The 16,213-nt window shown below is 36.8% G+C and overlaps 1 protein-coding gene across 1 annotated transcript in view; it reads right to left on the bottom strand.

The window, feature by feature from the left end:
• The window catches only part of ADAMTS19 (ADAM metallopeptidase with thrombospondin type 1 motif 19), a 150,792-nt gene continuing 134,579 nt past the window's right edge, over positions 1-16,213 (bottom strand). Inside the window, 2 exon segments of the mRNA XM_030005043.1 lie at positions 1-1,243; positions 4,378-4,555. Of these exon segments, the coding sequence (XP_029860903.1) occupies positions 1,092-1,243; positions 4,378-4,555 (330 nt within the window). The 3' untranslated portion in view covers positions 1-1,091.

The following is a 16,213-nucleotide window of genomic DNA, read 5'->3' as shown; positions in this document are numbered from 1 at the left end:
AACAAAAGAAGCTTTACTTTTTATTGAAAATGTAAAAATCATGTGAATCATGTACAATATTTTCTCATAAGGAAAATTTTAGCTGTTTCATAACGTTTCACAAAACTGTAAAACATTTCATTTTTATAAAGACTTTTTCATAAAACAAAGATAAAACTAGAGTAGTACAAAGCTATTTTCTAAATCATCAACAGAGAACTGAAAGTGTTTAACAGATTAATTCATACAAGTGGCAGGAGGAAAGACTATTCCATTTGTAAATCTGCAAGAGGACACAAAAAGGTATAGAGGGGCATGGGTTTTTTTCTCGCAAAACGTTTAAAATCAAGTGACGTGTTAAAACAGTACAGACGTGGATTCATAGGATGGTACAAGTTCTAGGACTGCGTTTCTCTACACTACCTCAAACAGTGCAACAGTGATTCAGTGTAAATCTCTACAGTGTTTCATTGATTCAATACTTGTGTTCAAGTATGTGTCCATGAGAATGATCAAAATTCCTACGTAGCTATTTTAATTTTCTTGTTTATAATATGTTATAAGTTACAGTAGATTATCCCCTTCAGTATGTTTCTAAATCAAATGAACTGATTTCACAATACATTCTGTAATAACCTGTTCAATAGTTAGCTTACTCACCTCAACATCTGTTGCAAAATACACAAGATCATTCTGCCTCTGAATGCCAAAATTATAATAAAATTAAAAAGGGCTTTATTTCCATATACAACAAAACTATTCAGCTAAATTAAAATAAATTCAAGATAACATGACTTTTTTTGGCAACAGAGAGACGACCCTACAGAAAATAAACATTTAAAATACTAGTTACTATTTTTTAAAAATTCTGATAAATGTATCCAAAATTGTTCACATAAAAATTAATTATGAAAATGTCAGAGGATAAAACAAGTTGGCTGTCTAACCAAAACAATTAAGGATGTCTGGCGGGCAAAAATAAATTAATTTGATTAAATTACATGTAATCTGATAATATTTGGTCTGAAGAAGCGTGCGTGTGTGTGTACGTGTGTGTGTGTTTATAAATAATAAGATTGCAAAGAGCTGAGAGCCAGCCAGCCTGACAGAGGTCAACTCTTCTGTTGCATTTTTTGCGCATAAAAGTCCCTGCACGTCTCACAGCACCGCTGATACCACCTCATGTCTTGACAGAGGTTCTTCTCTCTTATCACCCTGCAGTACACAGGCCACTGGTCTCCCAGGCACTTGAATGTTAAAGCAGCTGTGAAACAAGAACAACAACAAAGTCAAAAATACATTACTGTTACATTTATTAGTGACGAATCCGGTAGCAAAGGTGACAAGGACACCAGAAGTGTATCTGGGGAAGAGAACGGAGAATAGATGTAGATATTCAACAAAAGAAAGGCAAAAAAAAAAAAATCCTACTGCCATCAATATTTTCAACATTACAATTTTTTAAGGCCAGCTTAATTTATGAATTGGATTAAGTTGCATTGAAACTAATTGGTTTAATGTCATGCAGCTGTCTCCTCATGAGAGAGTGAAGCCCATCTTTCTGCCCTACACAGAGGTGGGCTGGGGCTGGGGCCAGGGCTATGTGAGGGCTGCAGAGCCAGCTCCAGCAAAGCCACACGAAGCAGCAGCTCCTGCTGAAACTGCCCTCCGTCTGAGACAGAAGCTGCTACTGGAAAAACAGGAAGCCTCAGCTTGAATAATACCAGAATGGGGTTCTCAATGACACCTATAAGGGGATTCTTTTAATCAGAGGCAGGTGGGGAAATGTAGGAATTAAAGCATGGAGACTGCTGCTGGTGTTCTGATCTGCTTTTGCTCAAGACATCAAGACTTCGTGCCATGCTGTCAATGAATGGAAACTGAACAAAACTACATGATGTCTTACATCATCTTTCTCTCTAAGTGAAATAATCTACTAGACCTTTAGTTTTGTTTGGCTTCTTTGTTCAAAGGAACAGAATTATGTCTTGCTAGCTTGAACGCTGTAGATGCCACACTATGAGGCACTCTTACAAGGTCTGAAGACAGTTAGCAAGTCCCATGGTACATTTCGTAATGCAAATCCATTTTATCTAGAAAAATGAAACTTACAGCATGGAATCAATGACAGTTGGTATGTTGGCAAATACACTTGTCCAGGCCACATTTTGGGCTTCTCAAATGCACAAACGCTGTGCATTTCTTACCTTCCTGACCTTTTCCCCTCCTCTCCAAGTACATTCAAAATGTTTGTTGTTGTTTTTTTTTTTTTTTTTTTAAATTGTCTTCCAATACATTGGTCTGACTACATCACCTTCTTTTTAGTAACTCCAATGGGTCTTCCCTCCTCCATGTCAAAGTCCGGCTACTAATCCTTACCTTCACATCTTTCATATCTTATCGTCACCCAGTTATTCAGGTTGCTCTATTAGTAGTCTGTTGCTGCTTTCTAACTGTGGGAATCCCTGACTACCAAATTCTTCCTCAGAAACCTTCTGAAATGACAAACACATCACACAGCCTGAAAAGCGACTGTTTGGTTTACTCTACCGCCTCCCACGGTTGTTGTAACTATTCAGTTCTCTCTAGCACTCGTAAACATTCAGATGCAGAAGCCTGACTTCTGTTGTATGCCTGTTGTACAAAATGGGCATATTTTCATGTGTGTTGTCTGTTTTCTTGTAAAGCCATCTTTTAATCCACCCACCTGTTTTGCTTATGAAAGCCTGTTATAGTGTTACCATAGAAGGACCTGGTACCAAATTTGAATCTTTGCACATTCAGTTATTCAAGCTGTAGCACATACATGGAATTAATATGGGAAAACAGTGAAAAATAGGGCACAAGAAACAGACATCATCCAAAAATCATCATAAACACTGAACTGAAAAAAAGTCAATCTCACAGAAGATTTGAGTTACTCTCTTTTTTTAGTAGAAGGGAGAGAGAAACTGAGAGCTTTTTATAAAAGAGTAGAGCTGGTGCAACCCACATCAGCTTCCACTAGCCCTACCCCCAAATCCAGAGGATCTATACTGCATAATAGGAATGGAACTGGAGGCCAAAATGATCAATATATTCAAGAGAAGCATTGCATTACGTGTTTTGGAGATGTTAATGTTTCTGCCAGATTGGATTCTGCCTCCTGCTGGATGAGGTTGAACTGTGGATTACTAACATCAGTGCTACACAATCCATTCTACGAGGACAACATAGCCCAATCTTTTTTTTGTGCCCTTCACAGTAAGTCAGTCAAATTTCAATGAATCTGATGCTACATTTTTTCTGTGAAACTTTGTGATTCAGTTTACTCTGTGACACAAAGCTGCTTATACCTCACCAGAGGGAGAGCGTCAGTGATGGAGGGATGGCCTCTTGCTTCTGAGAGATCAGCTGAACAAAGATAAAGCATGAAGGGCAACCTTACAACAATGAAATAGTGCAAGAGGGCCATAAGCAACAGCTGCCATCTCATCCAGCAAACTGAAACAATGTCTACTACACAGAAATGTTTAAGGGTTAAAAACTTCAAAGAGAAATACCCTTCACTGACTTAAAGGAAGGATTACATACAGCCCGAAATGTTAGAATCCCCTTCCACGCAGGAGTAATCTATTTGACAGGAGGGTTTATCTTAACAAGGGCTCTGGAAAATCATCTGGAAAGGGTATGTTGTCTTACAGCGAGCCTCTGAATATTCCCCAGTCATGCTCAAGAAGCAGATGAACGATTTGGGGAGCTACTGGTAAGACCATCATCAACAACCCACTAGGAAATAATAATTAACAGAATTAACAGTTCTGCAGTTATGCAGTAACGTAATTTCTTTAAGACCAACAGAGACCTGAGTTCCTCCAGGAACAGCAAATCTCTTCATGTTAGTAATTTTCCTTCACACGTCCTAATCCATCAGGCATAGGCTGTAGATGTTTGAACTGAAGACAAGTGGAAAGAGCTATTTGTATTTGAGGAACAAATAAGGGCCTCCTTGATCTCAGAAATATCACAAGACCATAGTTTACAAAACTTTTAAAGAGAAAACAAGCTATTGTCTTACTTGAGAAATGTTGATAAAATTGAGTGGACAAATATATAAAACATATATAATATGTTTATAATGTCTCTAATATAAACGTATTTTCATTTAGGATGTTTTGTGACCATAATATCATACAGTCCCATCACATGGTCCTTCCTTGGATGGCAAAATGCTTCACCATTCTGAGATACAGTCTCTGATGTACAGACTGGAAAACTGAGGCAGATGTGATCCTCTGCATAGAATTTACATGTTCTGAGTCCTAGCCCTCTGTTTTTCAACTGGGATTGTCATTACTCTATGGAGAGAAAGAACTAAAAAGACATTTCCAGTGGGAATGTGTCATTTTGACTGCTTACCTAACCTGGGTGATGTTATTGTGTTAACATTAATTTTCTCATTGCAGGGGTGGAGTTGACAGGGTCTGTAGGCTGCAGGCTTTTCCGAGGAAAAGCATTCATTGCCATGCCTTCCCGTGATCTTGTGCATGCACTGGATGACTCGGGACTGCATCCCTTTGCCACAGGTGACAGAGCACTGGAACACACAGAAGACACACATTCATTGGAAAGGTATTTTTGCCTGTAAACATGAAGGTGAAATGCCAGTCCAGGTGAAGTCCAGCTGCTCCTTCAGTTGTCAGCATTCCAAGATTTCTGCCTTCCATTCCATTAGCTAAATGAAAATTAACTTAAAATGCACAAATAAATTGGCAGTATTTATTGAAGGACTGATTCCAGCATCCTGTTGCTGTCAAGGCCCATTTTGTAGAGCCTGTGATGAAACTGAAATGCAGCAATGTGCCTGAAGGGAGCAGGGGCTGTTCTCCTGTATCTGTATCCTAATTTACTCTGATTAGAGGTGAATGTGATGGAAAAAAAGAAAATGCTCGCAGGCACTGACAGAGAGAAGCATTTTTAATTAAGCCATTACTCCTGCCAGTGCAAAAGTGCTCTTCCTACTGAGCAGAGTGTATGCCTCCCATCTTTGCGTCACATCTTCATGTTTTCACTTGTGTTCCACAAATGAAACACACAACACGAGACATGCTGCCTGGCCTTTAATCAACCTTCCCATCTTGTTGCCACAGAGAATGAGGTGAGAAAATAAAATAGCTGAGCACTGTAACGACAGTAATGTTCTACTTGTATCACAGTAACATAATATATTAGAACGAAAACTCAGGCAGTGCTATACAGATGCGTAAAAACCTATTCCAAACCAACAAAATACATGCTTTCCCCTTTGATGATTTTTTGTGAAGAAAATTTCACAGGGCATGAATTATTTTTGTGTCCGTTGACATACGTTCTATCGCTTTAACTACAAATTCATTCAAAAATTATGTATTGCAATTTTCTCCTACCTGCTAATGATTTTGACTCAAGTACCCACAAATTTCATTAAGATTTGGAGAAATTTACTATAGAGGACATCTTCAAATATTAATCAATTTCTTGCAATGAATGATATGAGCACTGGCTGAAAATTTATGCCACCACAATCCACATAATCCTGAAAATATTTTTATTCTAAAAAAAATGTTAATTACCTAAATATTCAGTACACATTTCCTCGGGAGGCCTCAAGAGGCAGGTGAAAAAATATTGAAATGAGAGAGAAAGACAAGGCGAGTGTGCTATAACAAAACAAGTTTCCCAACCATCCTGTCTCAAGATGGAGATGGAGAAGTATAGTTTTCTGAAAAGAAAGAATAAATTTTGAGTGTAGGAAACACTAAAGGGGTTTTTACCCTTTAAGCTTGTTATCTCTGTGCTTTCGAGTGACATTTTAAAAACTGTTACTTGGAGGAAAGATTTACACATGCCAAATGCGAAATAGAGGGCTTGTACCCAAGTATGTACATCAAGAGAAGTAAGACTCGTGTCTTTTGGACTCTTGAGACTCAACAAGGTCCAAAGCACACTTCAACTTGTAACCACATGAAATCAAACACTGGCATTCTAGTGTGCTGCTAGAGGCAGCAAGTGGACTTGATTTTGCTTCTGTTCTCAGTGATGTATATCAGGAGTAACTCCATAAAGTCAATAAAGAACTATAATTGCTTGCCAAATTAATCAGATACGGCCTGCATGAGCCAAGGCATGCAAAGATTTTAAATTATGAATACATAATTTTCTATTCAATAGCAACCACAGCTTAACATATGGACAAATGTGCTGTTTACAGGAGGGAATCCAGCTAGTACTGAATGAAGTCTTTTCAAAGTAGATGTCTGTCATCAACTTTGAATTTAGTGTACTGCTTTTAAATTGCATGAGAAAAAGCCTCTCAACAGAATTCCTTTTCCTGAATTATCTGCCTTTCCCCTGTGCAGCAAAAAATAATCTGACTTCCTACAATGGCCAACATTATGCTCATGGTAAACACGTATAATCACACATATACATACCCAAATTTAATCACCAGTAGCAGCCAGAACATCAATCTTAATCTTGCCAAAATTCCAGCTGCTTCTTGGACTCCTCTCTCCATAATTTCAGAGAGGTTTCTCTTTTGAATATTTTAATGGAATATCATGCGAGACAATGGAACAGCGAAATTAAAAAAAACCCAACAACACAAAAAAACCCCAAACCTGAGAATGAAGGTAATAAAATGAAGATAATCTTTAAAGATTTTCACAATGATCTTAACTTAGAGTAATTTTGCACACAGTATTGTATTTTTTTTCCCTTCAGTAAAACACTTGCATGTGTATTAACCGAAGCTAGAGTACGTGTGAGCTTGCAGTATGTATGTATCTTCTTTTATCAGCTACAGAGGAGGAGGAGAAGACAGGCAGGTGGATCTGGTACATATGATCTCCTAAAAATAATTTATCTGCCCTTAACTTTTGGTTATCCTAAAATAAGTAGGTGCAACCTAGCCATCTGGAGTACTGGAGTGAGAATGGGATTTGAAAACACTAGACTTCTGCTGACAAAATGGGCTCCAATGGTTTATCTACTAATTGATAATGCACAACAATTCATCTATGCAGGTGCCTTTGTGAAGAGCACTCTGTCAGCAGTCATGTCTTCTCTATATCAAATGAGCTCTGGCCTGAAAGCTTCTCGTGACTGCAACTGAGAAAATATGCAACAAGCAGACAGATCTCTCTCTTGGCTCATCAGTGCTTAGGGCCCGAGTTTCTGTGCAGAATTTGGCAAGATTTTGGCATTAAAATCTTAATTGGTGAATTAACATCCTTTTAACGACTGAGTTGTGAGATATTTCAAAGAGTGTTATGGAGCATTATAATGTAGTCTTCTATCCCAAACTGTATTCATCTTGCTAACAACTAATTTTAGTCTTGTGTGACCTAGTTATTAACATCCCAACTTTAGAGGAAGAAACTGACACTAAAGGATGCTAAAATAAAATGTCTCAGTTCATATAGGAAATAGGTGGCAAAGCAGGAAATAAAATAAGAAACTTGCCTTCTGTTTTATCTTCTTTTCTTGTCACAGAACTGTACTAATGTTTAACTTCGTGTTTATTCTTATTTTATAAAACTGAGAATTTTTACTAAGTCTTGTAAGATATTTGGGGAAAATTGTGAAGAGGCAGGGCTACCACATTGATTTGCAATCCAAAACTTCCAAAGCAGCCTGATCGGTTTACAAGTAAAGAGAGGTTTTTCCAAACCACTAGTGTTTTAAAATCAACCAGGGATTTGATAGTCAAGCTGTGCTCTTCCCTGTTCACACATCATCATCAGCAGCAGTGTCTGACTTCAGAATTAAGAATTCTACTGATTTGAAGCCAGAAAAAAAGAATATCTTTTTACCATATCTATATAATCTCACATTCAAAGTAGTCTGAAATAGTACAAAATAGGGAAAACACACTTCAGGCATGGCATTTAGCAGTGCATTTGCTAGCTACACAGACAAACAGTGAGATTTCTGTTTGTCTCCATGACGTGGTCTTAAACCTGAACTTGTGCTGCAAATACATCAGCCAACTGCTGGTATAACTGAGAGCAGCCACTGAATATTGGAGGATAAAAGGAATCCATAATATTTTTCTTCTTCACTCTGCAAAGGTATGGACTTGGTCCAATTTCACTAGTAGACATCTCAACTTCTGCAAACCAGCTAGATGCAACTCAGAGCAACAGCTCTGACCCGCATTTTGATACATTTTACTACATAGGCATGTGTACATTCTAGCTGAAGCAGACTCCTCCAAAACTGTCTCCTACGCTTGTCTGACTTTTGGATTTCTCTCACTGAAAATATTGAACTTGAGGCAAATACCTCTCACTGGATGTGCAGCTGTCACGTTTTAGGTAGCACTTGTGGTATGTAGCTAAAGTTGCATAGCTTCTGTATACTTCTGGAGTTTCCATGTTTAAAACTGTAACAAAGCTTTCAAGTTACAGGAAAGAAAAAATACTTTCACTTTTACATAGTTAAGCTGTGCATTTAATCAGAAAGCAATCTATCTGTCAAAACTGCTTGTATTTTCCATGACTTTATATATAAATATATATATTAATATAAGGCTTATGTACACAAAATTTACAGAAAATGCCCACTCCAAACCAATCTGTAGCAACTTGCATCAACTCAGCAGATCTCAGATTAATTTCAACCCACAGCTTTTATTACTAGTGAATGAAGAATACTTTTCTATTGGACTTCTTCCCACTTCCTCCACCTCCCAAATGTCACTCTTGCACATGCTGTACTTTTTTTTTTTTGTGGTGGTGAGTTAGATTTTACTTCTGGCTGTTCAGATGACCTACACTTTAAGGCCATGTAGCTGATTAGTAAAAATTCCCGTAGGACAACTGTGTTTGTAGGTTTAGACTAAATGTTCTAATACGCAGCCAGAGGTTTTTTATGTGGCTGTTAATCTGTGCATTTTGGACACAGTCCTAAAGGTACTGTAAAACCGTTCAAGCAGCAAGACATGTAAAACATTCCTGTTAAAGATTACAAAAAATTCCTGGATAAATATAGTTAACAGCTATTTTTTTGAAAGTTTTTCTTTCTTTCAAATAAAATCTACCCACCCTGCTTGAATTTTGTCCTACTTTTGAACTTCTTTTAGACATAATTTCAAGGACAGAAACCTAGGCGTTAAATATAACAATCCTTACACTTGGCATGCACACCCATTACCCAAGATTCCTTCTTCCTGTTCCCTGCCAAAGATATATATTCTGGAGAGAATACATATTCCCAAGGCCAACAGCTGAGGAAGGTGCTGTAATGCCTTAGCCGCTTCCAGCTGGCCTTCATAACAAGTAGGAATTCCTAAATTAAGGGAAAAATTGTCACTGGCAGACAGTAAGAGTCAAAATGCATCTTCCTGCCAAGACAACAGGCAATCATCGAAGAGGCTGATACAAGCCACAATGAAAAACTCAATCTGTGACAATATTAACAGAATTGACTCAGACAATTTCTTTTCAAGAATAAATGGATTGTTCAATAAAAGGTTTTTACAAGTCTAAGTAGCATTCAAAGTGGAGAGCGATGTGCTCATAAGGAAACTCAGTGATGAGTTCTACTGGAAATTATTAGCAGAGCATTCCTAATCATTTATGTATAGGTTCATCAGTTCCAGCATTTAAGCGGTTTCAACCTTTTCATAAAGTGAGTGTGCAACAAGGATAGCAAGCAACCAGACTTTAGCAACAGGATCCATATTTGCTAACATGCTTGCCATCTTTTTGTGTATCTTGTATTTTTATGACGTTTGCTTTTGAAGGCAGGTAGTAGATAAAGTGGTGCATTTGTTTTCAACAAAGACTTTAAACTGAGTTTAGCAATATTCTTAACGGTTACTAAATAAAGCAAATAATCTGCAATTTATTTAAGAACTTTTTTTTTTTATAGAGGCATTTGTGAATAGTATAACTAATACAAAAAGAGGGACTAACGGATCCAAACATAAGATGGGAGTCTGAGTTCTCCCATGCATCATTTCCAGGAAGGTCTTTCTGCCTCTCTCATTTCTGACACACCCAACACCTCAGTATGTGAATGCCAAATTTAAAATTCAGAACTTGTGCTAAGTTTAGCTGAAAAAAATCTGCTGTTGGTCTCTCCTAAGTTTAGCAAGTTTGAGTTGTCATTATTTATTTTATTTTTCTTTTCTCATTTTATTCCCTCACCCCCCCCCCCGCCCCCCCTTTTTCTTTTTAGTTCTTCTTTCTGGAGTAATAATTAGTAGTGGATAACTGTTCAAAACAGGTAAGATTTTAAAGTAAGATAAGCAGAGCCGCAGGTCACGTTTGATAAGTTGGGCTAGAGACAGGGTTCCTGTGGAGGAAACCCTCATCACCTCATCTCAAGAATCTGGACCCTTCTTTTCTCTCTTTTTTTTTTTTTTTTTTTTATTAAATCCTTGTTAGCTTCCCATGCAGAACAATTTAGTTGTTTGGTGGATGATGCAAAACTGCCTTTGGTAACAAGACAAGAAGCAACTGAAAGTTTGCAAGTAAAATTTGGTTGAGGAAAACCATGTAGAATTTGGTATAATATGATTATTAATGAAACAACAAAAAACCAAATCATTTTTTCTAGGACAGTATATAAAAATCTATACTTGAAAATATCATTTCTCATTTACTCTGAATCAGTAGTGGGGTTTGATAGGCTTCCATCTTAACAGAGTTGCTGGACTCGGCTTGGAAGTAGCAAATTCTTTGTCTATATTTGAAACCTAGGTTCAGTTCCCCAATTTCTTTCTTGGATGAACTAATGAAACACAGTCACACACTTCATGATTTAAAAATCTTGATTGTCCCAATGAAACTAGTTTGTTTTGTTTGCACAGTTGGACTTATTAGTTCATTTAGGAAGCCTGCTCAGAGAAGTACTGGTGGGACGAGAATCTCCTCAAGCTCAGGGAAGGCTGATGCCACAATATACGTCTTACCAGACTATGCAAGGAATGGGTAGAAGACCCTTGAATTTTGAAGGGAAAATTTCTTGCAAGACTAATTTTCTAATGTGGCACACAGGATAGATTTAGATCCCTCTGGAACCAGAAAAAGAGCAAAAGGGAAGGGTATTTTTTTTCTGGTGGATTCTTCCACCAGCTTTATACTCACTTAAAAGCCTTTATCATTAAGATTTTCCTTTCCTCCACAAACAGAAATCTGATTATGATTGTATTATTTTCTAAAAAAATACTAAGATAAAAGTTCCTGAAAACTTCAAAGTGTGAAGACTAAACTTCAGCATTAAGCAGCAAAAATTCCATGTATGATAACCTGGGGTCCTGGTCTATAAAAACGACAGACTGTATTACAGCCTCTCATTCCCCCCCAAATCAAGGAAGGTATCAGCATTTTTCTCTCATCATTATGGTCTATGTCAAAGCATGGACAAAAACTGTAATACCGTAATAGATAAAGGAAGTGATGTTTCTCTGTATGCTCCAGATGTACTTTACTTTAACACGATTTTCAATTTTGTATTTATACTTTCTATAGAACTGTATTCAATACAAAAAACCACATTTAAGTTGTAAGACCATTTTAAGCATGACAAATGATCAATCATACAACAGCATTCTACATGGCTGCAGTATTCTACAGTAAAAAGCAGAGATATTCAGACTTATTAATAAGATACAAATATATCCTCCAAGAACATTTTTTAAATTACAGGGCAATCTTGACTTTTCTATTAAAAAAAAGAGTTAGGCAATTGGTCCAAAAGTCAAGTCAACAGTTTCACTACCACATTATTATCTCTTTTTTCAGGTAAAGGTGCCCAGCAAAATATGTATCCCTGCTTAAGCTTAAACGTGATTTACTCTCTAAACTGACTGAAGACCATCACAAGTTATAGATCTATAGGGCAACCATAAGATTATTCCCATGCCTCTCAGTGATATGAAGCCTTCGCTTTTGTTTTCCCAGTTCTGTAAATTGTATTTATTCTTCATGGTTTCTAAAGGCAATACAGATAAAAGCTGAAGCCAAATATTCAACTTAATTTTTTAATAAAACAGATCTGTGATAGTTGTGATATTCTGAGATGAGGGAATTAAAAGCAAGCCGTATGATCACCATTTCTTTACGATCTTTACTCTCCAGCCAAGGAAACAAACTCTAGTCAACAGCACTTTTACAGAACTATAGCTTGTTTTCAATGTCTACGCATATTTTATCAATTCTAAAGATACTAAAGGTTTGCCTAAGTCTGTATGTTACTTTTAAAGTATGTCAACGAAGAAACTGGAAGGAGACAATTATTTGTTAGAGCCATGTGATAAAACTGGTTGTGAGAGAATTCACACTTAGTGGATTAGGCTCAACATTACACTGCCAACACTTTGTAAAAAATCTTTTATATGGCATACCATATATATTACTGCCATTAGTGCTTAGTGATGAATAAGACATTATTGTATCTCACACTTCCATATCTGAGAGATCACTGCATGGTATTTTGGCAGAAGATGACCTTCCATTGGTTACAACTATCAAACACACAAAGAAGAATCTGGAAGCAGTTAGATTTGATGACCTCATAATTACGTGTATCTTTCTGATGAAATTAGTCGGAGTATGTCATTCTGGACTGACGAAAATGAACTCTTAAAAAGAATTTGAAATATTAACCTTTGAGTATGCAGTTTAATGTTAGCATATATCACAATGCTGGCCTGCTGCTCTGTAGAAAACCTTCCAGGGAAAAGCATAGCTCATCAGCACAAAAATGTAATTAAGGGATTATGGCATTTCTAATGAAAAGACAATTTAAAGAACCCATTAAGGACATAAAGGAAATGTCATAGGAGGGGGAAAAAACCTTCGAGAAACGCCTTTCTCTTCAAAATTTCTACTGTTCTCTCTGTTTACTTTTCAGAAATCAAAGAAACAATGTCAAAAAGCTCTTTTGTACCACATAAAATTAAGTATTTGCCTTTAAATAACATCACACTACGTAGCACTCTCATTTTTCCAGTAGTATTACAAGTAAAAGAAAGACATCATCCCTAACCATGACTTTACTTCCGTTCGCCATATCCACCAAATTTTAAATCATGAAGATCTGAAGTGGTAGCAGGTAACTCAGCTAAATGGGTATAAAAGCTATTAAAAAAAAAAAAAAACCACAAAGAATTGAGAGTTTATGAGGAAACTGAACCCTAAGGACTTTTTTTTAGCGGGAATACTATGATCCCACATATGGGTCATTGCTTTTGAGATAAAAACCTTAAAAGAGAAACAGAGAAAATTACATAGGAAAATACCTTAGACCTATCAATAAAACTTCCACCGGTTAATTTTCTCTTCAAAATGTCAAAAGATTCTTCATTGGAAGAAAATGGATTTCCAGAAAATTATTCTGGAATTTTTTGGTTTATTGGCTTTATTGGTAGGAAAACCATACTGAAGTGTAACACTTTCACTATGTTTGATGAGGTCACCCAAAAGCATGACTGTCCTGAGGGAGCTATCAGAGGGCCAGGAGATAGACAATGTTGACCTGAGTTGTTGTGTTCCTGTGATAAACTTACCAAAAAATGATCAATACGTTTGGGTGTACTCTGTTTTATGTCAACATTAGTGGAAGTATTTGTGGCAAGATTAGATGAGGGAACTCTGGAGATTAAACATACATCTATGAACAACAGCCTGAAACAGCACAGATAAAGCAGAAAAGTAAATCTTTCTTACAGTATTTAAAAATATGTAATATTGCCTGTAATTCTTTAAAACTGGTAAATGAATAATATTAAGTAGCTATTCTGATTCTGTCTTGCCAGTCAGAAATCACAGACTTTAATCTGAAACAATTATTTCAAAAGACATTTTCAAGAATTAGTTATTAACTGTAAAGTATTTTCAGCTAGTAACTAGTTACAAGCTATTAGAAAACAGTAGAAAATGAGAATCATATCAGTTAAAGCAAAATAACAAAACATAAACAACAATAAATATTTTTGTGACAAAATGAGGACTTCATAGAAGGTCCAAGTTTATTGCAAGAATGAATACCTGAAGCAGTATTATCTACATTAACTGCATGAAAGATAGGATAAAAAAATGCATGAAAGGAAAAAGATTTCCAACACACAAAAATCAACTAGAACCCACAAGAGCGGAAGGATTACATAAATTCTAACAGAACCCAAGTGAACTGGCTAAATGAGTTACCCATTGGCTGATATACAGTCAGAGAAGCTGAGGAAAACATTTGGAAAGAGAGAGAGATGATCTTAGAGATGGAGATACACCAGGCAAAAGAACACCTACTGGACTGAGTCTCAGCAGTGGACTGAGTAATTGAATTTTCCTGCAGACATTGACAGCTTAGAATGACTTGTCAACTATCAGAGAAAAAATCTAGGCATTATCATGAACAGACCGATGAAATGATTTGCCCAATGTGTATCACTAAGCAAAAGCAAGAAAGAACATTAAGACACAAATTAGAGTAATGAACACGCAGCATGTACTTCTACCTCTAATAGTTATAGCTAAGGTGTTGTTTCTTTTTTTCTAACTCTAGTTTTCTGGTTTCTAATTCATTTTTTCCCCCTGAAAGAAATCTCCATCTCCTTTTTAAAAACAATATCTAGTATCAAATTTTAATGTTGCTATACAAATGTACATGTATGATTTTCTCTTTGTGAAGATGCTCAGTAAATGCCATGATGCTTTAACAGTTTAACCAAACTTTCTCCCTGAAGCAACACCTTTGTAATACTCTGTAAAATTTCAAGGACCCTTTCACCTAGCTGGTCCAAAAAAAGCCATTCCAAGAACTTACCCAGTTAACAGTATCTTGTTTCACCAATCCCCTTCTCATGAAAACATTTTGGCTTAATTTTTGGGAGCTGAAGCAATTAATTTTTAGTTTTAAAGAATGCTTAAAAAATACTCTTACCATTCTAGACATTCAAATTTTTTACCTCATTGTGTATAGTCTAAGACAATTTTTAAAATGACATAAAAATTGTTATAAATTAGCATTTTGGAAATCTGATATATGCAGGTTTTGGACTCCAGATTACAACTCTGTTCATCACCATTGAAAAGGGCCATTAATGCTAACAGACAATATCAGCACTTTTTAGGCTGCCAAACACCCACACTCTCACTTTTCAGTAGGGCTGTAGGAAGAATAATTTCTTCAAACAGTCATTTGTATGGAAAAAAAGGTGTCAGATCACAAAGCTCAGTGGATGCCCTGGATCTCTGAATCTGGCATACCACTAAAATACCTATCACAGCTACCTACCCTTTTGGGCAATGCCAGATTGCCAAATCTGGCAATTCAATAAACAGCTAGACAACCTGCCTACAGGGGAGGTAATTACAGAAGGTAAAGGGACAGTTGGTTGTCAAGAATAGAAAACAGCAAAATAGAGATCATGTGTACAGCATGGATACCTACAGTCTATTCAACTTCAGATAAAATGGGCTGCCTTGTAGAGTGAAAAGTTTTTTTAAAATTCTTGCCAACTGACACAGCAATTTCTGCTTCACTAGAAATAAAAGTCTGCTTTGATGATATAGACACATCATTTTCACACCAGTAAGCCAGAGTCCAGTCAATCATACCTGTCAACTTTAAGGAGTGCCAAACACTGGTAAGGCAAATAGCAGCCAGACTGCTTTGCTTATAGCTGTGGTTTCAGGTGGTAGGTAGAATCACAAAGGATACAGCTGGAAGGAGCCCCCAGAAAATTTGTAAAGCTGCCCAAAAGTTCAAAGTCTACTAATACTAACAATATGTGACTCTGAAATATTGCTGGGCATACATGGAGGAAAACGTCATCTATTTATAAAGTTCTCAATTATCTATTTTAGCAGCATTTTTATCATTTTACTTCTACTACCAGGGAGTAAGACAAACCCAGCTTGCTCAGGTGTATTTCAGATGTCCTCTTCTTTTGGAATTTCTTAGACTTTCTCTAACTGTTAATGCTTTTGAAGGTGACTTAGAAGTCAACTTTTTCAGGACTGATTTCTGTCCCTAGCGTGCATCTCAGCACGCCTCCCTAAAAACCACTCTTTAAAATCAGCGCAGCCCAAGGCAATTTCATACAATTGCTGAACTCATCAATGTTTTACCGTTTTCTTTCTCACACAGGCAACAACAGTGGCTGTGTAAGTGAATCTCCTCTTTCCCCATAGCACTCTATCAGACGGCACCCTGCAGCATGCTGTACACCTCGCAACGAGACTGTGGCTGTACAGACCCGCTT

This window comes from Aquila chrysaetos, chromosome Z (assembly GCF_900496995.4).
Source record: "Aquila chrysaetos chrysaetos chromosome Z, bAquChr1.4, whole genome shotgun sequence".
In the NCBI taxonomy this organism is placed as follows: domain Eukaryota; kingdom Metazoa; phylum Chordata; class Aves; order Accipitriformes; family Accipitridae; genus Aquila; species Aquila chrysaetos.
This window is presented reverse-complemented; position numbering and strand designations above follow the sequence as displayed.